Source organism: Postia placenta (genome assembly GCF_002117355.1).
Source record: "Postia placenta MAD-698-R-SB12 unplaced genomic scaffold POSPLAscaffold_3, whole genome shotgun sequence".
Classification (NCBI taxonomy): domain Eukaryota; kingdom Fungi; phylum Basidiomycota; class Agaricomycetes; order Polyporales; family Adustoporiaceae; genus Rhodonia; species Rhodonia placenta.
This window is the reverse complement of record NW_020169834.1, coordinates 1,613,024-1,636,061: the sequence shown is the minus strand read 5'-3', so window position 1 is coordinate 1,636,061 and position 23,038 is coordinate 1,613,024. Positions and strand designations below refer to the sequence as shown.

At 51.7% G+C, this 23,038-nt stretch overlaps 8 protein-coding genes across 8 annotated transcripts; 3 read left to right on the top strand and 5 right to left on the bottom strand.

Moving 5' to 3' along the window:
• Nucleotides 1–621: 621 nt before the first annotated feature.
• POSPLADRAFT_1031991 (hypothetical protein) lies at nucleotides 622–1,316 on the bottom strand (the record flags this gene model as incomplete). Its single annotated transcript, XM_024476819.1, has 3 exons — nucleotides 622–826; nucleotides 944–989; nucleotides 1,127–1,316. The coding sequence occupies 3 exons, from the start codon at nucleotides 1,314–1,316 to the stop codon at nucleotides 622–624; spliced, it is 441 nt and encodes a 146-aa protein (XP_024341906.1).
• Nucleotides 1,317–2,226: 910 nt separating this feature from the next.
• On the bottom strand, nucleotides 2,227–3,228 carry POSPLADRAFT_1135383 (hypothetical protein; the record flags this gene model as incomplete). Its single annotated transcript, XM_024484579.1, has 5 exons — nucleotides 2,227–2,259; nucleotides 2,319–2,618; nucleotides 2,676–2,840; nucleotides 2,896–3,145; nucleotides 3,197–3,228. 5 exons carry the CDS (start codon nucleotides 3,226–3,228, stop codon nucleotides 2,227–2,229), a joined length of 780 nt encoding a protein of 259 aa, XP_024341905.1.
• A 211-nt stretch (nucleotides 3,229–3,439) lies between these two features.
• Nucleotides 3,440–5,309, top strand: POSPLADRAFT_1134445 (hypothetical protein; the record flags this gene model as incomplete). Its single annotated transcript, XM_024484479.1, has 5 exons — nucleotides 3,440–3,569; nucleotides 3,627–3,718; nucleotides 3,768–4,640; nucleotides 4,981–5,088; nucleotides 5,238–5,309. The coding sequence occupies 5 exons, from the start codon at nucleotides 3,440–3,442 to the stop codon at nucleotides 5,307–5,309; spliced, it is 1,275 nt and encodes a 424-aa protein (XP_024341904.1).
• A 2,709-nt stretch (nucleotides 5,310–8,018) lies between these two features.
• Nucleotides 8,019–9,551, top strand: POSPLADRAFT_1038936 (hypothetical protein). Its single transcript, XM_024477465.1, has 7 exons — nucleotides 8,019–8,252; nucleotides 8,304–8,633; nucleotides 8,692–8,715; nucleotides 8,775–8,882; nucleotides 8,938–9,057; nucleotides 9,108–9,215; nucleotides 9,272–9,551. Exons 1-7 carry the CDS (start codon nucleotides 8,076–8,078, stop codon nucleotides 9,443–9,445), a joined length of 1,041 nt encoding a protein of 346 aa, XP_024341903.1. The 5' UTR covers nucleotides 8,019–8,075; the 3' UTR covers nucleotides 9,446–9,551.
• On the bottom strand, nucleotides 9,549–11,881 carry POSPLADRAFT_1044522 (hypothetical protein; the record flags this gene model as incomplete). The annotated part of the gene is made up of 9 exons (XM_024478559.1): nucleotides 9,549–9,700; nucleotides 9,752–10,060; nucleotides 10,116–10,663; nucleotides 10,717–10,931; nucleotides 10,990–11,398; nucleotides 11,453–11,543; nucleotides 11,597–11,656; nucleotides 11,708–11,754; nucleotides 11,790–11,881. 9 exons carry the CDS (start codon nucleotides 11,879–11,881, stop codon nucleotides 9,549–9,551), a joined length of 1,923 nt encoding a protein of 640 aa, XP_024341902.1.
• Nucleotides 11,882–13,284: 1,403 nt separating this feature from the next.
• POSPLADRAFT_1044521 (hypothetical protein) lies at nucleotides 13,285–16,997 on the bottom strand (the record flags this gene model as incomplete). The annotated part of the gene is made up of 18 exons (XM_024478558.1): nucleotides 13,285–13,323; nucleotides 13,376–13,486; nucleotides 13,543–13,606; nucleotides 13,663–13,785; nucleotides 13,901–13,958; nucleotides 14,014–14,134; nucleotides 14,188–14,242; nucleotides 14,304–14,353; nucleotides 14,401–14,512; nucleotides 14,571–14,701; nucleotides 14,753–14,832; nucleotides 14,886–15,334; nucleotides 15,387–15,688; nucleotides 15,736–15,839; nucleotides 15,887–16,237; nucleotides 16,287–16,403; nucleotides 16,681–16,824; nucleotides 16,958–16,997. 18 exons carry the CDS (start codon nucleotides 16,995–16,997, stop codon nucleotides 13,285–13,287), a joined length of 2,451 nt encoding a protein of 816 aa, XP_024341901.1.
• Nucleotides 16,998–19,311: 2,314 nt separating this feature from the next.
• Nucleotides 19,312–20,418, bottom strand: POSPLADRAFT_1031985 (hypothetical protein; the record flags this gene model as incomplete). Its single annotated transcript, XM_024476818.1, has 6 exons — nucleotides 19,312–19,367; nucleotides 19,425–19,509; nucleotides 19,598–19,695; nucleotides 19,781–19,992; nucleotides 20,049–20,161; nucleotides 20,269–20,418. 6 exons carry the CDS (start codon nucleotides 20,416–20,418, stop codon nucleotides 19,312–19,314), a joined length of 714 nt encoding a protein of 237 aa, XP_024341900.1.
• Nucleotides 20,419–20,699: 281 nt separating this feature from the next.
• On the top strand, nucleotides 20,700–22,797 carry POSPLADRAFT_1065081 (hypothetical protein; the record flags this gene model as incomplete). Its single annotated transcript, XM_024481898.1, has 4 exons — nucleotides 20,700–20,919; nucleotides 21,232–21,570; nucleotides 21,629–21,841; nucleotides 21,899–22,797. The coding sequence occupies 4 exons, from the start codon at nucleotides 20,700–20,702 to the stop codon at nucleotides 22,795–22,797; spliced, it is 1,671 nt and encodes a 556-aa protein (XP_024341899.1).
• Nucleotides 22,798–23,038: the final 241 nt, after the last annotated feature.

Here is a 23,038-nt window from a genome sequence, read left to right as displayed (position 1 = left end):
TAGCCTCCCTCACCACTTCATTGTTTTTTTTCCTAGCATCAACGTCTTGACTCGAGATGGTTAGACGCACTGATCTCGCCTCGCTTACACGGACTCGGACTCGGACTGTTGGTAATCGGACAGTACGACGATCACTGTAGCTTCTATCTCGGTTTCCGCTTCGTAGATACACTTCTCCCTTTTTTAAATGGACCGATCGGACACGTTGTTACTCCTCTAGCCTCCATGTCATCTATAGAACGCTGCGCGGAATTGATATGGCTTGATTTTCATCTGGTCATCAAACCACGACCAGTCATGCGACTGCTAATACCCTCGATCACATCTTGTGCCCTCTGCATGCGTTTCTTCGAGGCCACGCATTGCATCTGCAGAATGAAGGTCTGGAGCCCAGCCACACTAAAGCAAATTCGGGTTTGGTGAGCGAGGAAGTCGATGTCGTCATCTATAGTGGCAATGCCGCTGAATGAGGGGGCTAGCGTTCGGGGTAGCGTTGTTTATTCTATCCGAAACTCGCGGGGGGCGTGGCCCTCGAGCAAGCTTCTACCGATTCTTTTTCAAGTCTGATCAATCCCAAATGGTGTGTGTACGTACCCAAAGTGAATTGTAGCATGTCCCTGATCACTGATCTGTGAATCTGATTGATACACGGGCGACCTCCGATCTGAATCTCAATCGGCGGTATTTGAGCTCCTCCTGGCGGCAATTACCCTCATGCCTCACTGGCGGTGTAAGGACACGGTTCGGTATTGCTGTGAAGCTGTGTATATGCAGATATCCGTTCCCACCGGGTTGGCCTTGCCGTACTGGACGACCCTTGGAAGTCCTGTACAGAGGCGCCGTTGCATGTTCAATATATACATAATAGGCCATAATCACGCTGAGATCACCGACACAGTTGCTACACAAGCTTCCTCCTGTGACATCGATGTCGGCAACAGACCTTTCCATGTGTTCCCGCGGGCGCGAGTCATGTCGGAAATATCTAACTGACAAAACTGCGGTGATAGATGTTGGACATGCAGGTACGGCTCTCTACACCCGCTTCATCTCCTTCGCGGACACTGAACGAGAATGCTGAGAGACATCTTGGCGAGTCACGCCAAAGCTTCTAACGTTGACTTACAGTATAGTGCCTTCATCTTTGTCGGATACAAGACGACTCGCACGGCCAAGGTGCGGAGAACACGTCTGATCCTTCTCAGCGAAGTCCAGCCAATTAATGTTCGAAGCTTATGCCAAGCTCCCAGACCCTTCGGCACTATAGCATATAGAGCACCGGCGTCCTGGAGGCCGGGGAGCTTGAATTGGAGCATGGTCGCACCAGCTGCCTTTTAATACACAATCACCGTGAGGATAGGCGGCTCGGCTGGTCGAGATCCACCTTACATCCTGTACTGTCCGTCAGAAGCCCCTGTTGATTTTATATGCACCCTCACCTCGCTCATCCCCATCAGCTATACTGATCGCACATATTGAAATGACAGATGCGTGCCCAATGATCCATGAGGTATTGAATGGACGCCCATACCTCAGGAACATTATATTACGTCTGCACTGATAGGGTCATATTGAAGACAGAATATCGGGACGATGGTGGAGACAGGGTGCTGTGGTCACCGTCTGCAACTCCCACTCGGGCTGGTATCAAAAGGTATCCCTGGAATTCCTACCCGAATAGAATGACAGGGAATGACAAACGTTTTGCGGTCTAGATCCGTTCATATGAGCGTGTCTATGGTTCCAACAATGTACAAATCACCGCGTTCTTGCCGCTTCAATCGCAATCTTAAAGGGTTCAGATTGTCTACATTTCTTGCGGCGCCTATCGACATGATTGCAGGCGGAGAGGGCCAAATTTGGGAATCAGCTAGGCTCATATAGTCGACCTATGGGCACGTTGCCCATTTGTTGTATCCTACGGCTTGATCCCTGTAACTTAAATCTGTGACGTGTTGAGAAGGCGTCAACGGGAGCAGTGTCTAAAATTGATCGTTCCACATCAAGTATAGAAGAGCACTCAACTCCTACATAATAAGATGCTATCCAGGAGGACGCGCTCACCCTAAACTTTAAGGTACACGTTCGACAAGATCTATTCGATATATGTTGCTGGCCTGAGCTGAGAGGGGGATAAGTCCTTCAATCTTACAATCGGCCCGAAGAGTCTTCGAGCCCTTGTCATAGTGCCAACCGACGCTCATGCTCATGCATTAATTCAGGCGTTCAACTCTGCGTGTGAGCCGTGGGCAGGAGGTCCTACAAGAGACGAAGAGGATGTAAATGCTACTGCTAACGAGAGATTAGCGTTCGCTTACTCGGATCATGACACTCAGACGCTGCCCTCCACTGTAATGCTTTCCATCTAAGACACTGTCCTTCAAGATCGAGTGCTGATATCCGTAGCGAGTGGAGTCCCTGTCCATGAAGTGAGTACGCCGATCACCGCGCTCGACCGACACCGCGCACTTCTGTATGTACACACTGCCTGATGTCAAGGGTATCTCGAAGGCTCCTATGTCTCTGGCCTCGGTGCTTTCGAGTCGCATGATACGGGCGGATCCGAGGCTCACGCCCATAATCCAAGACCCGCTAGCGCCAATATTGTCCACATGAGGCTACCACACACGGTTGCTCCGTCAGTGTACGACACACAGAGTCCGATAGCTTCCTACCAAGATCTCGCCGTCGGTTGCAAGGTGAAGAATATGTGTCTGCGTGTCTTTTGTGAGACATAGCTGCTGCAGACGCTCGAGCGCGGGTAAAAGCCCGTTGATGTCTGACGGCCAGGATGTTACATGCATTTCACGGAAGCGCCGGATAACGCCGTCATAATGCCCCTTCGTTGCAAGGACGTAAGTCGAGGGCACCTCATGGATGAGAAGACTGCCACACCTCCTCAAAGTTGTAGCATTCGTCCGGGAGGAACATGGCCTGCACAGTGTGATCCGGACTGTGCCTGTCGCCTGCCACGGGCGAGTTGGTTTGCGCTGCCAAAAACACTTTACGAAGGCGTCGAAACTGCCTGCTTTCTGCGGTGTCCAGTTTCTGCAACGCCGCAGCTAAAAGGACGCGCTGTTCCGGTATACTGAAGAAGTCAGGAAAATAATGGAAATCTGGGGGAAGCCTGCTTCGGGGTGCCACGCTAGAATGCGTGTGTCTGATAGCAACAGTCTTAAGACAAGCAGGGGCGCACTTTCCACCTAGTATGAGTGTCCTGACATGCATATTGGTTTAGAAGAGTGTTTTGAACACGCGGACCTCGTCTGCGTCGGCTCCGCGAGTTAGCAAGTAAGTCCAATGCCCATAGAGAGATATTAATGCTCCCGACTTTGAATTCGGCTGCGGGAGAACGTCTGGCCACCGATCCGATCCCAGCTCCGATCGTCTGTTTCCCACTGAGCCGGACCGGAACGCTCCTGCAGAGTCCTGCAGATGCATGTCGACCATATCGCAGGACAGCGTCCAAGAGCAAGGCAACTCTTTCTATGCTGCTCTTGCTCGCACTGCAACACGTAGTCTTGCTTTGTACTTCTCTCGACCAGTTCGCTTGTTCCGACCTTCCAAAGGTGCATCAAATCCCATACAGTCGTCTCACTCAGCTCATTGTACTATATCTTCTTCAGTAAATGGTTGGCAGACACTGAAGAAACTAGCAACCCATCATGGACAGTCCCTAAGTCCACAATACCTATCATGGCTAGTCAGGCAGCAAGGTGTCAGTACGTTTCAGTTCCCCCGAAGTTCTCGCACTGAAGACATCTTAGTATATGGTCATCCCGAAACACTTCATTCCCCCAATGGTCGTAAACGGTCTATTGGGCGTCGTGCTATGGTCAACGTACACTGAAGTTTCCGACGCTCTTGAGTCCCGCCTATCCACTCAGCCGATTGCACTTGCAGCAATCGCCGGCGCGTCTGCTGGCGGTATACAAGCACTAATCGCGGCCCCCGCCGAGAACGTTCGTCTCGCGATAGAGGGTGGTTCGTCTTCCGTGAGAGGTTGGTCCTACGCGTGGAAGGAAGTCTTCCGCGGCACTCAATCTCGCTCTGCCCTGGATCGGCATCATGAGGTCCATGAAGCGCGGCAGGTTAGAGACTGGATGAGGGAAGTTGGGGATATGGCCGGCCGTGGCTGGGACGGATGGGGCTGGGGCTGCGCAAAGGACATTTGTGGTACAAAACTTTGCGCTACGCCTCTGTATCTGGCTATCATGCTAATAGTGGATACCTCGATAGGTTTCGCTGTCTTCTTCTCGATCTTTGAAGTGACCCGCCGCTTTGCAATGAAGACTAAAGCAGCCTCAAATAATTTCACACCGAGTGGAACGTCCGATAGAATGCGGAGGCACATACCACGAGTTGTACATGCCACAACTCTGGTCACAGGGGGTGCAGTCGCAGGCTTAGCCTACGAACTTACATGCCGACCCTGGGATATAGCGAGGAAAGCCGTACACGTAGACCGCTTAAGACCCGCATCGGAAAGGCACTCCATCTTAGTGATTATCCTTCGCAAGATAAGGGAGGACGGTATCATTTCGTACTTCCAAGATCCTAACTATCTCCCACACCATGACGACCAGGCTACTTCGCCGTTGCGACGTCGCGTGTATTCTGCATCCCGCACATTGGCTCGTGTGGGTCCATGGGGGGTAGGGTTCCTGGTATGGGAAGCTTTCGGACCGGGTCTTGCATAGTAGTAGATACCAGCCTGTCATGCACACAGAGACCAACGGTCGGGCGATCAGCCCAATAATATTACCCACTGATCCGCCGGGATATGCGTCGGAGCGAAAGATTTCTTGGTTTGAAGTCCGACGCAAAAGTCTGACCACGACTAAATATCGATGGAAAGCGCGTGCGTTCAAGCGACGAAAGGTGCGCGGACTTGCTATATATATAGTGTAAGACACATCTACTAGCGAGGCTCAGAGACCCGGTGCAAGTTACCAAGGCTTTCTCCCGTGTAGATGGCAGCATTCGGACATCTTTGTCACCGAGGCTTGGGCACGTCAGAAGACTGCCACTCCGCGACTGTGCGATCGATCTGTCGACGGCCGGGCTGCTGGGCTCAAGCCTAGTCAGGTCCGTAGCATAACTGGAACGAAGATCATACCTCTGATTCTCCCGCTATGAGAAGCATGCACAGAGTCTTCGCTGAGTGGGTCCCAATCAACTTCGATAGGTGAAATACAAAGGACTGGCACTGACCAGCTTCATACTGCCTGGTACAGGCAAGAATAATCTCCAAGCTTGTCCCGCTCATTCTGCGCGACCCTGAACATGTTGACAAAATTCGCAATTGAACACCGTACGCGTGGGTGATGTCGAGTGCAGCCTTGAAGTCTGCATCTGGAAGAAAGGTTGTGATCCCGAGGTGGCCTTGCAAAACAAGTAAGCCAGTTGCTTGTCACGCGATGATGACAGTCGAATGACGCACCCTTCCGGTTTCTGGTCGGCTGCGCAAGGCTATTGCTGGAAATCACGTTGCCCATAAGCTATGCATCTTCAGGAGAGGGTTCTATGTATGTGCAATGTGCTTGCTCGCCTCTCGCCCTTGTTCGTCCATTGTCATAGGGTCCATATTGGATGATGTTTAGACGACGATCACGATTAGCTCAGGTTGAGCTACCGAAACGTCTGTCAATTGACTTCAGACATCACTCACCGGTCACCGCGGGATGCATCAAGAACCTCTGCACTAAGTTCTTGTGGGCTCAGCATGGTGCTCATCGTTGGATGAATAAAGGTATGCCGTCGCCCTCTCCACGCGACACCGTAGCCAGAGACTTTGCAACCGTAAAATACTATATAATGCTTTCATGATTGAGGTGTCTTGTAGACTTGTACTGCCTAGCCGCGAGACTCAATAATAACGGGTGCCGACTCACTAGTAATGGCCAGCCTCAGCGATATATGCCATCGCATCGTATGCATAGCATCGGCCATGCAATACAGACTGTGAGCGGTGTTTGTTACTGAATCCATGCCAGCTGACACCGTTCGCGATTGAATTCAGAAGCATAGTTTAAAGCAGTGTCGCGGATCTGACGCACACCTCGGGTAAACGTATGTGCGAGCATGCACGCTGAAAGGACGAGGCAGGTCGAGTCTGAGACACTCAGATTGTCGCGGAGCTACGGCGAGGTGCTTGCCAGTTGCCGAAACTCAGGCTAGCGCATGGTGGATCGTTCGAATCCATTCCTGGGACGAAGGGCGACTCGCTCTGCCTCATGTTATCCGATAAGCCCCATCTTCTATACAGGGAATAGGTCTCTTGGTACTCATTGCTTGTTCACTTCCGCGTACGTAGGCAGGCCCCGCGTGGTTCTGATGTCCGCCAGTAGGTTTCTGGCTGTAGTAAAATAGGCTTCTCTTCAACGAGCGGCATCGATCTGCAGGGTCGCATATGCGTCAAAGCGGTCTAGTCCCTAGGCGAAGCACCGGTCGGACATCGGTGGAGATACCTTCACCGGGAGGAGCATGTAGCTAGCTTAAAGTGAGTGCACATGTCTTCGCATTTCCAACCGGAAACTATACACAACCTGTCTCCTCGATCGCCTTGCCCCGCGTACGTCAGGAACGCAGCAGGTGACGTGTAAGGCGGCGTGCACACTCGCAACCTTTTGTGCGCTCCGTTCTCGTGCTTATGAAATGTGCTCGCCTCTGCCCCGGTCTCAGCCTGCGCGGACACTACCATTGGCAACGGCAGAACGTTCCCGCAGCCTTCGTCAACTCTCTCCGCCAGACCCTCAGACCTTTTTGCCAGCGATTGCCCTCTCCACGATGACGTTCGGCCTCGCGGGTGGCGGGCCTGTCTCGAGCTTTCTGGATTAAGATATATCGCCGCACAACGATCACCCTCTTCGGTTTAGGCTGGGCCGTGGTTCTAGGCACCTCATATATCCAGTGAGTGCCCCTTCCGTGACGACCCACGAGGCGTGCTGACGGGGTGCTCGGTCGGAAGCGTTCATTGAACGGGGAGGGGGGACGCGCAGGCATCGAATTTCCAGTAACCCTCATGACAATGTCGACCCATACAAAGATCCCCCGGCGTGAGACTTCGCCGCCGTCGACAGGCCCTGGGCTGTCCCAAGACCTCAAGGCCATGGTATACACGATGACCGGGAATCCGGTCCGAGTTTCTCGACTTCACAGACCGTTGCACCAAGCTCTAGCCACCTTTCCATAATTGCAGCTTGACCACTCACGCTGATTCAGGATAGTCCGATCTACTCAGGTCACCAATTTCCGTGAAAATACTGCGGAATTGCATTCGTTGTGTCTACCCTCTAGACGGCACCGTTTATCCGGGCGTACTAAATTGTCATTCCGCCTCTGACACAATGTGCGAAACGCATACGTGATATCATCAGCGCGTCAAGGCAGTCGCTCTTTGATTCAGCTCAGTTGTGCCCAAAAGCTAAGGCGGAACCAAATATTCAAGAGGCGTCTTCACGCACGCGAGCCGGTCTTGATTCTGCTAAATCCCATATTTTACCTGGATCGTCTATCTGACGGCCCGACAAATTACTACTTAGCGCTGATTTCTTGAGATACTTCGTACCAGGACATTAATGTACTCACAGGCACGAAATATTAATACCGGGGTGCGCAAGTTCGATGAGGTCAACATCGCCGTCGTCGAAATGTTTGAAGCTGAGTGTAGCCAAGCCCTACGAATGCTTCCATAAAACTCACAGGAAGTATGACCGGCTAACGTATTTATTGCCAGCCATGCTTCCAAGTTTCATGTGTTAAGTATATGAAATTGTTACCTCAGTGAGAACTGCGTTCGTCTCCGCCCTCGAAGCTTCCACTCGAGGCCATCAAGGATTGCTACTTCGCAGTGACCTGCCCATATCGTGTATTGTGAATTTCATGGCCTGAGTCGAGTGGCTGAGCTCCCGCCGGCATATGAATTCACGTGCGAGAACCTTCTAGGGGATTCGATCGATCGTGTCAGTGATGTGCCAAGCGCTTATTGCAACTGACCTCAGACCAGTGTCTTTTATATCTGTTACATTATCTTCTCCCCTGTATTTCAATTGTCTCAGCATCGACGATCACCTATGCCTCGCTGCACACACAAAGGCTGCGGCCAGGATTATGACGCCGCGAACAATGCCGAAGAGAGCTGCACCTATCATCCCGGCGGCCCCGTCTTCCATGAAGGGCTCAAGTCCTGGTCGTGTTGTTCGGCAGTGAACAAGCCTGTTCTGGATTTTGACGACTTTATGAAGATAGCAGTGTGTATATATTATGCTTTGCGATTTGCTGCAGACCCTTAGCCTTCGCAGGGTTGTACTAAAGGGGCACACACGGACGAGGCCCCCAAAGTGGAGGCCCCGCAGTCGTCCGCGAATGTGGACCTCAAAATGACGGGCTCAACGCAAAGCGGGACGGAAACTTACTCTTCCTTACCGTTGGGTGTGCGAGCGGCCGTGCCAGCTGCGCCCGCACCTCCACCAGCACCAGCACCAGTAGATGAAGAAGAGGACGATCTATCCGCTTCAGTGGCGGCGGGCACAAAATGTAGACGCAGCGGTTGCCAGACGGTGTACGAAAGTGACGATGTGAATCGTGCCGGGGATGGCCCTGGGACTGTGTGTACATATCATCCCAAACCTGTAAGTATCGTACTTTTGCTGTACCAGTTGTATTACATGAGTGACATCCACATCGTAGCCAATCTTTCATGAGGGAAGCAAGGTGAGATTCTAGTTGACGGAAGACAGGATCCACTGATTTCGATCTTCGGCCATCTAAAGGGTTACCTGTGCTGCAAACGGCGTGTCCTAGAGTTCGACGAATTCCTCAAGATTGAAGGGTGCACGAAGGGTCGTCATGTGTTCGTCCCGAAGAATCAAGAGCAGACCGTACGCATCCCCCTTGTCGGCGCAGGATCACTATTGATAGGTTGCCGCGTCTCAGACTGAGCAGTTCACGGAGTGCCGTATTGACCACTATCAGACCCCAACGGACGTCCACGTCTCCGTGTTCGCCAAACAAGCCGATCGAGAACGTAGCACTATCAAGATAGAGGATAACTCGGTACTATATGTGTAGTTGCCGGGTGGGCACTTACTAACAGTATATCTTAGATTCACCTCGATCTCTATCTGCCGGGTTCCAAGCGCTTCCGCAAATCATTGGAGCTTTTCGGTCCAGTTAATGCTAGCGCATCTAGCTTCAAGTACTTCGGCACAAAGGTCAGTATATGATTTCGTCCCCTTTGACATACAGTGGTGAGATGCAATCGGGTCAGGTTGAGGTGCTCCTCAAGAAGCAAGATACTCGAAGTTGGACAATCCTGGAGAAGCCTACAAGGGACCTTGGCCCGGTTGCATTGACGTTCGGCGTGGGTGGCAGGACAGGCACAATCGGTGCTAAGGAAATTGTCCTGGACGACATGAACAGGGCCAATAAAATCCAAGCATGAGCGTAAGATACAGATGCAATATGCAGCACGGCGACATCTGGGTTGTGGTCTATGATACTATTCTAGTGTTGTGCATACGCAATGATGATCGTGGTGTAAATGATCACAAGCTGGCTCGCGATTCTACTTCCTGGTATATCTGTATCATGTCGCCTTCGCGGAGACCCTGGAAGTGCTCGAAGCCCATACCACACTCAACGCCCTTGGACACCTCCGTGACGTCTTTCTTTAGTTGCTTGAGAGTCTCGAGGCGTCCTGCAGCCACATCAGCCGATTTTTATCTCTTACAGTTGTTGAAAGACATACCTTCGTGAATGGTAGTACCGTCACGAACCACACGAGCGAGCTTGTTCTTGTCAACCACACCGTTAGTGACACGGCAGCCAGCAACCTTCTTCGTCTGCTTGCCCTTGAGGTGAATGTCGAACAGTTGAAGGACGGTGGCCTCCCCTGAGACCCGCTTTTCAATAACGGGAGGGAGAAGATCGATAACACGTTCCTTGACTTCATCCATCAAACGGTAGATAATAGACGAGCTCAGCAGGGTGACCTGTTGAGATGCGGCAGTTGTCTGAACGGGACGAGGTATGACCACAGAGAATCCAACAACCATTCCTGAAAAAGCGATCCTCAGATATGGTGATAGGGTTCAAGGAGATCTCAGACCCACCTCCTATTGCTTTCGCCCTCATAACATCCGACTCAGTGACATCGCCGACACCGGTGGCCACGATCCTAACCCTGGCGAGGTTATTGCCAATACCCTGAAGAGCGCCGGCGACAGCTTCGACGGTCCCGCTGACATCGGCCTTGATCACAAGTTTAAGCTCCTTGATGTCAGGCTCTGACTTGTCGCTGGTCTCTTCCAACTCTTCGTCCGCCGCGGCTGCATCCGCCTCCTTTTCCCGCAGCTCCCGCTCATTGCGACGCTGCTGGTTGAGGGCGTCCATGTCTCCGAGTGTGGCCTCCATCTCCGCTTTGCGGGTGCGATTCGCGAGCGCCTTCTTGACCTCCGACTCTGTGCCCTGGAGTACTTCATCGCCTGCTTTTGGCAGCTCCTTCCAACCCGAGACGGTTACTGCCATGCCAGGATACGCAGCTTTGACCGTCTTGCCATTCGAGTCGGCGAGCACACGCACCTTGGCATGACTCATGCCAGAGATGATGTGGTCGGACGACTTGAGGCACCCGCGAAGGATTAGGACAGTCGCGACGGCCCTGGTTTTGTTGACAGTTTTAGAGTCATGATGGAACAGCTAGGAATCACCCACCCAAGGCCTTTTTGAACCCTTGATTCGAGGACGTATCCTTGAATCTTACCCTCACGTTCTGCACGCAAGTCCTGCATCTCCGCCACAGCAGAAATGGTCTCTATAAGCTGCTCAAGGCCTTGGCCAGTCATCCCCGAGACGTGGACGACGGGTATATCCCCGCCAAAGGTCTCCAGCTGTACGCCTTCGGCGAGGAGAGCGTGCTCAACTTTGCTCTGCATGCGCCCATTATTTGAGTACGAATGAAGGTACGTAGACTGCGGCAATACTCACAACATCCACTCCAGGCTTGTCGATCTTGTTGATCGCAACCACCAGGCCCACCTTCTCTTTCTGCACAAGCTCGATGACCTCGCGTGTCTGCGGCATGATGCCATCGTCAGCCGCCACGACGAGTACAACGATGTCAGTCACGCCGGCACCCCGTGCGCGCATAGCGGAGAAGGCTGCATGGCCTGGGGTGTCCAAGAAAGTAATCGTCGGTTGGCTACCATCGCTCCCATTAGTCTGAACAGGTACAGAGAAGGCACCGATGTGTTGAGTGATACCACCGGCTTCTCCTTTTGCAACGGAGGTCGATCGCAGTGTGTCTAGCAAAGTCGTCTTACCATGATCGACATGCCCCATGATTGTGACCACAGGGGGCCGGAGAGGAAGAGTAGAGGAATCTGAATGTGCGGGACTATGTAGCAGATTAGAACAGATAACATGAGCAAAGTAAAGTAGCTCGACGTACGGAGGAAAAATGTCGAAAGCCGCCTCATCATTGACCACTGGATTTCGGTTGAACTCGAGGGCCAAAAGAGACGCATACTCTGCAGTAAGTACTATATGCTGGCTGTGAGTTGCACATAAACTGCGGTGATGAATGTCCACCTACAATGATCATGGGATGCTTCGGCGTCCATGCCGACTTTGATCATCTTCCGACGTAAGGGATCTGATTTATATGCATGAGAATCCTTACCAAGTCAGCTCACAAATATCTCACCTAGTCGTATATTCAGAAGTCTGGCTAGATTGCCAACCGACACTACACTAGGGATATAAACGTCCACATTGACAGGTTTCACTGCTTTGGCGGACTTCTTCCCCTTGTCCCTCGGCCTGCTCGATTGCTGGCTTGCACGAGCAGGTGCACGAGAATTAGTCGGGATCGCAACATCTTCGTCCCCTAGCCTGGTCAGAATCGAGCCTCTTTCATTGAAATCTCGCCGTGGCTGCTTCTCCTTTCGGTTGCGTGCTCTGATTGATACCGATGCTATAGGCGGTGGCCGTATTGCGTCCACGACATCGTCAAGTTCAGGCTCGAGAACCTCTTGCTCCTGCTCAAGCGGGTCAGACTCTTTGGGCTGTTCCCGTTCCCGCTCCGGTTCCGGTTTCTGCTCTCCCAGGTCCTGTTTCTTCCCTTTCTGTTCCAGCTCTCCCTCTCCCTCTTCTTCCTCCTCCTCCTCTTCCTCAGGCTCCTCCTCCCGAGATTCGAACGCTCGTCTGCCCTTGACTGGTGTGTCTCGGGTTGCTAGCGCAATTTTGATTCGTTCTCCGGACAATATGGAAGCCAAACTACCGACACCAGGGCGCGCAAAGGGAGAGCTTGCCTGATTTGAAGTGGCCGACCTGTTTCCAGCTTGAGGAGCAGTGGGTTGCCGCTCGATTGCGGGGAGCACTGGGGCGCTCGGCACTTGGTGGGGTGCAGGTCCTCGCTGAAAGGGAGGAGATGGGCTCTGATGAGGTGCTGGTCCTCGTTGTCGTGGGAGAGAATCGGATCTAGATGGCAGCGTCCTCTTCGTCTGTTGGCTTTGACCGTAGTCGTTGGTCCTCGGTTGTGCCGAAGACGACTTATTTGGAGACTGCTCCCATTTTCCCAGTGGAAACGGTAAAGATCCAGAGGCAGAAGATCCGGAGCCTGGTGAAGCTCGCCTTGCCCAGTCCCTATTCGGAGGGGGGGACGACCATGTACTGGGCGAACTGGACGGTGCAGCAGACTGTGGTCTCTCCCACTTGCCTAAAGGTCTAGTCTGCCACTTTATGAGATACAGAAAACAAGCTTATGACAGGAACATACAGCTGGCTTCGCGGCTGTTGACGATGCACGGACGCCAGGACGGGCCGCCCGTATGGACCGGCGCATATTGCTCAAGATAATAAGATATGCTCTGGATTAGGACGAAGGAAACCGATAGTTTAAGCAGACATATCGAGCGTGCGCCTCAAGCAGTAAGACAGTGGGTGCGCAGTAGCGGCGTAGTGTGGACGTCGGTGACGCTACGGTCCAAGCTGCAGCCCAATTGCCGCACAAAACGATCTTGTTTCACGTGGTCGACAGATCTCGATCGACTCGATCCCGATCGGAGCGCTATGATACTACTTACCAGCTTTCGGATGCCCAGAGGCACTCATCCTGGCGGTGATTTAATGAAAGTCCTCGTATAATGCATGCGTATAATGCTTAATTTTGTCAACCCTTGATCATGCGAGTCTCAGACCTCTCGACCCAGCCGTTGAAGTTGAACGCATAAATACTATGGACCCTTCCACAATACATGAAAATACGATGACAATACCATGTTACCAGAATAAGCATCTCTTTTCCTGAGGCGGATTCAACTTTACGTTACGTGTCAGCTATATATGCGTACAAATGTGTTTCAAAGCATACCTTTGATTTAGGAGAACACTGGAATGCTTCAGCGAATTCGGGAACATTGAACAGAGTTCCGTCAACTCGGTATTGATTTGGTGAGTGAGGGTCAGTGCGCACACGGGCGACCTATGCAAGGACGCGTAAGTAATCATGCCTGACTGGCGACGAAGAATAAGGCTTACAGCCGATTGAGTCCTCATGTTCCTTGCCCATGCACGGGCGAAAGAGATGAAGAACAGCTGCTCCCTAGAGAAGACTGATATCAATATGACGACGAACACCAAAAAAGCCAAGGTGATTACCTAGTGTAGTTGAGACCAGGGAGAAGGTATTCGGTACCGCTCTCGAAGCCAGTATCGTATTGTGCTTTCCAGGCACGATACGCTTGGATGATTCCAGTGTCCCCAATATTCTCCCCTGACGTTCTATGAGAGGGAGGGGTACCAATGAGCACACGATTCCATGCACAACCTTGACTTGTATGAGACATACAAGTTGCCCTGGAATGGATTCTCAGTCTGGGCTCATATTAATGTGGACGAAGTAGCACGCACATTCACGTGAATCTTGCCACCTTTACCGTCATCGATAGTGTACTCTGGTGATCGTTACTGATGAGAGGCGAACTCCTAGCTCAGGTAGCCATATCTTACCTGAATACTGCTTCACGATACAATCCTGTCTCTTCTGGAACCCTTCGCTGGTTGCATTCGTCCACCACTGCTCAAGCTTGCCTTGCTGATTGTATAATCTACCAGCCGAGTCAAAGGCATGCTATCTCGGCACATGAACGGATGCATTTGATGAAAAATACTGAAAACACCCACCGTCAATTCGTGTGACGCAACTTGTCCGAATGAGCCATATGACATATAGCCTGGCCTGTCGAGCAAGATAATTTTTGTTGAATGAGTGGTCCCGGTAGAGAATGTGAAGCGCTTACCAATCTCGAGAGAAGAATGGTGGTTGCAATATACCCGCAGGGAAGACGATCTACTTCTCTGTTATGCAACCTCTCGTTAGATTGTCTAGTGACATACCTCGTTTGCCGGAGGGTTGAAGTATGCATTGACAGTCGATGGAAACATCTCCCAGGCCTCTGGATCACGCTGCTTGCCCAGCTTTTGCCACTTGAGGTACTCATCGTTCGCGCTAAATGAGTCCTGACCTTCAGGCACAGCGTTCATGGCTTGAATGATACTGAACGTACCTCGCACTAAGTATATTATCAAAGAACGTGCCCTCATGTATATTGACTCGGGTGTAATAAATGGCGATGGAACGGGGATCAAGAGTGTCCGGGGAAACGGGGTACCCGACTTTGATTCTGATAGCATCAGCCTAATGCGAGTTAACGAGACGCTTATAACGAAAGAACTAATGCGATTATACCTTCTCACCCGCGGCGGCAGCACTCTTCTTGTCCATCCACTCAATATGTGACAAGGACTTCTTAAATGTCTGAACGATATCTGTGAGAGACGAATGAGCCATCACACAAGCTAGCTATCACGAGGCGACGCACCCTTGATGATCTTCGTCCCCTTCTCCTTGGAGTCGCCGGCGAATGTCTCGTTCACAAAGTAACGCCCAGTTGCGAAACCCATAGCCTGTTCCACTTGAGTGGTGCAGAACTCAGCACGATCCCCCACGGCACCCTTCTTTAACCCTTGGAGCACCTCTTGCAGATTGCGGACCGCTTTCCACGCCTCGGTCTCAAGGCTGAGCAGAGGCGCAAGAGCGAGGCCTGCACGCGTCACCAGATACGCTTCTAGTGTCTCAGACGTCGTTGCATTCAGAATAGCAGATAGCGAACTAGGGTAAGTGGTCGACGTGAGGATAACGTTGGAAGGGAAGTTGCGCGGAGTGAAGGCTGCGAAATATTCCGGGAACTTGATCTCCGGTAGAGCAGTTGTAAGATCCTCCAAGGGAGCGGGATTGTACGTTGCAATTGGATCCTGGTACAAAATGTCGCTGCGAACGGCTAAGAGGGTGTTATAGACCGAAGACATTTCTATGAACTTACAGGTCTAAGCTTGCATTCGCTATAGCCTTCTCCAAGTCGATAATCTTCCACGCTAGTTTGCTTGCTTTGGCAGGGGTCATAGGCTCGGTCTCATCGTCATCACCGCCATCATCATCGTCACCACCCCAAGGCGGCCACGGCCATGGGGGCCAGACTCGAAGACGTTCTTCAGGAACAGTCAGAGCCGTGGGAGGCAACTCGGACCGCACTCCCAGCAGTTCTTCCTCGTCAGCAAGAGTCAGCACCAAACGCTGAAGGACCGACTGGTAGAGCTCGACAATTGATTCTTCGTCGTAATATTCCTGTGGACGACATGAGCCAATACGTACCAGCAATTGAAATGTCTTACCTTTGAGGGGAGGCCAAGCTCTGGTTGACTGAACCAGAATGTCATGAAGTTTGGGTCAGCACCCACATCCCCTTCAATGTCCACTGAGAACAGGCCATCGATGCCTGAACGTCGTGTAAGAGAGTATACACACAGCTTATGAGTAGACTACCTCTAGAGTGCAGATAGGCAATGGCAGCAGTTAATCCATTCTTGTTGCTGTGTTTCTCCTTGACAGTAGTATCGACAACAGTGGTCTCGCTCTTCAGCAACCTACGAACACGACTAGTAACAGACGCCAGAGGTTCGGTACCAAGCTCGGCCAGCTTGCTTTCATCCATGCATGAGTTGTAGAACTCGCGTAATTTCTTCAAGATTTGCTGGTCATAGGACGTAGACGAATAGGAGGACTCTGAAGACAGAATTTGCTGCAAAACACGTCTGTTCTCTTGAGCTAGCGCCTCGAAGTTGCCAAAAGCACCCTTGTCAGATGGGATAGGGTGCGACTTTAACCAACCGCCGTCTGGGCGAACATGAACTGAGAGAATCTTGCAAATGTGCGGGGAACGTACTAGCATATTCGTAGAAGTTCTCGCAGGGGTCCTGCGATGTATCAAGAGACGACAGGATTGAAGAGGATAGTATGATGCATTCCGGACTCAAGCAGGCAAGCTGAGTAGAGCTGAGATCTATCGAGACTCATGGGGGTGCTATGATGACATACCTCCTCAGGAGGGCCCGTGGGAACAGGCGCTGGGAGGACAACCGTGCTAGTGGACACGACAGTTGAAGTGGCTGTCTGGGTGGCTGTAGAGGTGTTGATGGCTGTAGAGGTCCTGGTGGCTGTAGAGGTCCTGGTGGCTGTAGAGGTCCTGGTGGCTGTAGAGGTCCTGGTGGCTGTAGAGGTCTCGGTGGCTGTAGTACTTATGACGGAGGTGATCGTGGTAGGGAGTGGATTCTCCCCACCACCCCCACCACCCCCTCGTCCCGAGTTCAGCTTGTGCTGAGCACCCGCGAAGAGGCCAATGAATACAGAGCTGAGCAGGAGGAATATGAGCGCGACAACCAGCAGCACTTTCGTTAGAGGTGTGAGGGGCTCCTGTACGATAGCTGCAAATGACGAGCGTGATGTTCGCTGCTGCTGTTCTCCATCTGGATGGTCAACGTTCTGTAAGAGCGGTGCGGTCTCTGACGCGGGCACCTCATAAGTGATCCGTCCTAGGTAATAGTAGAAGATGTGCACCTTCGTCCGTCGAAGGTCCCGCCTCCCTGTTATCCGCCATTTCGGCGGGCTGAGGAAGTAATGCAAAGCCCAGAGAGAAGAGAACAGTGCGAAACAGGTGCGGGAATGAAAGCCTGGCGATTGCAGCCTGTGTGCAAGGCTGAGGGTGCCGACTACGCAAGAAGCTCCCCACGTGATCGTGCTCCACGGCCACTGCGTCTGTTTCGAATGGACCCCATTCGGCTTACCGTGAAAACATCACATGCACACACGTGATTTCCAAACCGCTCGTAGCACTTTTTTCGACAGCCCTCGAGTGCGTGCCTGAATATAGGAGGTAACATTGGCGCTTATTTATATCATGTGATGCTGCGATTCCTTGTACTTTGTGCACGTGTTCACTACATCTTTGTTTTTTGGTGTTATGGTGACTGGGCTGTCATCTTCCCTGTGTCTTCTCACATTGGTGTTGCCTGTGAGCTGTGTCGTGAATCAATGTTGTATCCTCGTGGTCATAATTAACAGACATGGCTTCTGTGTTGTTGTCCAGTATATGCAAAGAATGTGATGTATGCTAACTCATGAAAAGGTCATGTCTATACACAATTTTGCTATGGAATGCTATGGCGTGTCTCACCATTTGGTGACCACCATACACCATTATCCACATGGGGGTGGTCACAACATTGGGACCCCAAGTCACGTAATCATTGTAGTCTCCTGAGAGCAGAGTAGACAATTCCATCAACCTACACTGGTTCCGGATACCCATGTCTGATGTCTGCTTTCCAGCACACTGTCTTATGGTAAGGTCAGTATTGATGGTCAATTGCTGTGTTCCCACCACCCGGCATATTACATGTGTGCACATACAAAGGCAAGCAACGCGCATCCTGCACATCACGCTAGGGTGCTTGATGCCATCTTGAGTGAGAGGCCTTCAACTTGATGCTTTAGAGACCCCCTGTTTGCTTGCTTCTGATCATGTATTTATGGTCTAGTATTTAAGCAACACTGCATGTCTCATGTTGTGCCATCTGTCAACCAGCCGGGTGCGCAACCATACAACTGGACCTCACTAGCAGGTTTTCTAAGGCTATGAAAACTCATTGAACCCTCATTACACTACGAGCCACACCACTTTCAACTGTACAACTCTGCACCCATTCCAGCAAGCAATGGTGCACCCTACGCTCCGCAGGAGGGCCATGTAGAGTGGCATGACTCGTGGGATGATCAGCAGTGTTCCGAGGAATTGGGGGAGTGCTGTACTTGCACACAAACATGGCCTCAGCAAGGTCTTGTGCAGTTACACTGGTTGCACCCTGTAGAAACTGAGAGACCATCTGAACTCGAATGGGAGAGGCTGGTTGTTCGCCTAGACGTGGTAGCATGATTTCATCCTTGAAGAAGGATGGGAGTGTCCACTTGTATTGTTGCATCTGGTGCAATATATCATCCATATGAGCAGCGCGAGTTTGATCGAGAGGTAGGTGCCCAGGTTCGGAGGTCCCGAAGTAGAGATTGCCATTCTATGGACAACAGTGCGGCGACAAGGCGAGATGCTCGTACAAGTAGGTGCAACTCAAGCGCGCCGCACGACAGGTGCGATCAAATAGTTCGCGCTCCGCTGCCTCTTCGCACTCATTTGTAGAGTGCCGGCCCAAAAACCGACCTCACGGTAAGGCGACGTGTTGGAAAGTAGACTAAATCATTGCCAAAATGCCAATCATATGTATGCTAACTGTGCTGGCGGATGGATCCAGATGGATGGTCTATGCAACATACAACATCCAGAATGCCGCTCCGAATCAGGGCCTCTTAATGCTCGACAATACTCTTCAGTGGCCAGGAGACATTCATGTGTACTGTTGCCATAGTTCACTGGAGTTATGCTTCGTGAACATACGAAATGGCGATGGGATGTGAGCCATGAGGGCCATTAGGGTGTATGCCTTTGTGTCATTATACATAATGGAAGTACTGACATTCCTCCAGGTTTATGCAAATACATGGCCATGTTGTGGAATCCAATAGTGATTAAGCCGTGTAGTTATAAATCAATGTATTGGTGACACTCTCCACGACACGGCTGTAATGTATAGTGCTATTGGATTAGCTTATTATGATGTCACATTGAGAAGTTCGTGAGTGCGGTGGGCAATTCGGACCGGGCGAGCGCAGCTGCCATTATCAACCAAGTCTCGCTATTTGATCTTTCAATGACGATCTGTTGTAGCTCGCTCGAGTCATACATCCGGCATGCGCCCGCCCCCCACTTTTAATATTACAAATAAATGTTACGGGCACTTGTAGGTATATGGAATGGTCAAACTGTTATCTACATTGAATATGGGACCTATACCCTCGGTGTTTTATTCCCGCTGAGAATCATCACTCGCCGGAGAACCACCCGAACCCCATCCCATGCCTGTTCCCACGTCAGCACTTGATCAAGGGCAAGCATGTTTCTGAGATATAAACTCACCCTCCTTCAGAATGGCGTGAGAAGTAGTCGAAATCGATGTTGACTGCGTGGGGCATGTGTCAGACAGGCCTCCAGGTAAAAGACTCTGATACATTACCAGACATCGCCAATACAAGCTATGAATTATGAAGTAAATTACATTGGAAACATTTTTTCCAGTAAGGTCTACGTACCGCACGCTCCTCGATGCCCAAGTCACGAACAACATAAGGTGCTCGGTGTGTATCTTCCGACTCGGGCGGGGTAGGACTGAATCGGACGAAATATTGACCTATGATAATGGTGAATAACAACATTGCACTGCAAGAGGGTGTTGTCACCTGTATCTGTGAAAAGCTAGGTAAACGGTGAGCGACATTCCTTGCCGGATTTATGGCGTGGATCTACCTCGCGCCCAAAACCACGGAATGCACGACGAATGCTGGCAAATTCATGGCCACTGGCGTCTCTTAGTCTGAAGTCCCAGGCCAGGAGTCCTTCATCAACCCGGGCAAGTTGTTGGAAAAGTTCTGTTTCGGGCTGAGGCTGCGGCTCCGTTGCAACAGTCAAAATGCGGCGTGGGTCTTCCCTGAAACAATATGTGAGTCAGATCGAGTTGCAAAATCGACGACAGTTCACACAAACCTGAAGAAGAGATCATATCGTCTGCGCCAAAGATGCCATCGCTGCTGCACTTCGGCAAACGTGTCCAGCACCGGTTCACCTTCGGGCGTATATTCATTAAAATCCTTCAGCCTCTGCACAAACATTCGAGAATTGATGAAAGCGAATGGTCGACGAAGCTGTGAGGTATGCGTTGCCATAAGATTACTGAACCACGATGTTCTAGTAATTGGTTGCTTACCCAGAGGATCGGAGTCCCAGCGCTGTCCATGACAAGTGCTCTGAAAGGCCTATGAGTGCGTAATATTTGACGACCAAATGTCGCGAGGAATCCTCTCGGCTCCTCTGCGATGTATCCTAATGTATCGCCCTCCTCGTTCGCTGGTAGCATAACAGGTAAGCCAACGAGTGTGTTAGAGTCGTATCCATATTGTGCATACAGATGACATAGCGATTCGACTGTTCGAAGCCGATGAAGAGGTTCAGCATCTCAAGCTGCCTGTGTTTATAAATGACTGGCGTCGGTGAAGTAGTACGGACGGATACCTTGTAACGACGAGTTGGTCATGTCCCAGAAGCAATTTCTTGAGTCCTATCTCTGGGTCGCTGAGTGGGGGCCTCTGACTTTCTTCCCATAAAGGTGATTGCTCAAAGGAAGGTCGCTCTTCGTTCATGGATCCTCCAAACGATCCAGGTTCAGAAGGCGGTTTGGACTGCTTCAACAGTGGGCCGACTTTGACACGTTGCCTACTAGTCCCAACGCCACGCTCGGGCAACCTTGAGATGGCGTATGTCCGCCGAGAAGTCGATGCAGCGGCCGCTAGGCAAGCCTTAGCGAGAGGCCTTGAGCTCGTTTGGAGTGACAACATGATACACAGCCTAGTCTTCGGCAGTAAGCTCAATGCAAGCGCATAACAGTGTAGAAGAACGAGAGGGCTTGACGAGTTGAAGTTGCAGCCACATGAGGTGTACGCGAGTCGCTGCGGCAAGCGCGGAGGCAGAACGCGACCGTTCCGAGATTGTGACCCAGCGGATGACGCCGGCGATCCTCGACGTCTGCAGATGCTACCGCCTCTAGTGACCCACAGGTCGTCCACTCAGCTCTTCGGCCGCTCACAGCTGCGACGATGTATACTCCCTGGTGCTAGGCCGCAATATCAGTCGCGGTCATTCTTTGGATGGTTCAAAAAGTCAAAATCCGTAGAGAAGAAGGATCCTGTCCCTCTCCTCACGGAGGACAATTTGTTCCACCCGTTCTCCAAATCCCCTTTCCCCGCTATTCGTGCTCGCGGAGAGGCCATACAAAAGCTTGCACCATGTCCGGTCTGTGCATCTGAACACGGTCCGTTTCATGCTCACGCCCCGTCGCAACCCCTTGCGGTCAAATTTGAATGTCCGGACTGTGGGTGGCCCACGCACTGTTCCGAGGAGCACTGGAGACAGGATGAAGAACACAAGAAGTACTGCGGCAGACTCCGGGAGGTCAACGAGGACGAGCATGACCTAAGGAGTGGACGGAGATTCAGGGAGTTTGAGCTACCAGGTCAGGACATGTCGACCTTCCGCTGTCGTACACGACTACTGATCCTCTGTTATTATAGGCCCTCAGGACTCTGAGGCTGCCATTTCCTTTTCGAACTGGGACGTTTTCTGGTACACGCGTGGGTTTGCATCCATGGATACAGAGCGGGCTCGGAGGCATGCTAGCAAACTTCTCACATACCCCATCACGATCGGGTCTGTCCTCCACCAATTTAGTGGACTTACCTTGCGAAATCAGCGTGTAACTCCAGAAGGGAGTCGGTCTCTGGCAGGTTTGTCTGTCTCTCAAAAATCAAATTGACTATTAACGACCTCACGCTGTCTGTCAGCTCTTCGCACAACGCTGCATGTCGCTACCGGTGCGCCAGAGGTGGAAGCTGCATCAGCTGACAAACCCCAGATGAGGATCTTTATCCTCGGTGCTAGGGCCGAATCTTCACTTCCACCGCACGTCTGGGAACAGCTGTGTTTACTGTTCCCTTCGGCTCTGTTCCATCTGTACTTCATTGGTCCTCAGGTCTCCCTCCCGAAACCAGTCAGTGAGCTCAAGAAGCCATCACCACAGGCGCAGCCCCAGGCATCTTCTTCAGAAACCTCGCAGGCGTCGTCCGACGCCGCGACGGAAGGCGAAAAACCTAAAGAAGAGAAGCCCGTTTACGTGCCGAACATCTACGAGCCGCCAACGCCGGCACCGATTGCCCGTCTGAGGCGTACGCGCGAGTCAATTCAGCAATATGGAGTGCCTTCATACACAGTCCCATATACACCGCAGCTTACCATTACTGGCATGCAAGCCAAGTACATGGATGTCCATGCCCACTTCCAGGAGACGTTTGACCCCTACACGGACTGCTTCGTCCTGTTTTCACCGGGCTTTGGCTTCCCCTCACCCACATCCACATCAGAGGTCACTGGGGAGCCATTGCTGCAAATTGCTTCGCCTGCAGAATGGGGTCAAGTAGTACCACTTCTTCTCGCCAGCAAATGTCCAATCTTCGTCACTGGTTTCTCACCAGCGGATGTCGAGCGAGATGTGAAGTCGTTGTCCACTGCACCGGATGTTGCAGGCGAGTTTGATTGGGTCATTACGCCCGGTCCGAACGCCTTCGGCAGCGACAAGTGGGAGGTGGCTGACTTTGACCCCCGTGTTATGGTCAAGACGAATTGGGGGGTCTGGGGTATTAGAGGCAAGAGAAGGGATGTAAGGGACAGTAGTACCTGGTTCTAGACACATTATAATGTACACAAACTACTATCAGCATCCCTTTTCTGCCACTCATCACAAGGTTTCGACACGTTTACGCCAGAGTCCAAGTGAGTGGCCATGGCATTCGGCCAGCCACAGACGCGTCATGATCACGTGTGACGTTCTACCCGCGTTCGACGCGTCGTTGATAGTGTTCGCGCGCTGACCTTCAATATCGACCACCACCGTTTCGACATAATTGAGGAAGATATTGTTCTCTGTC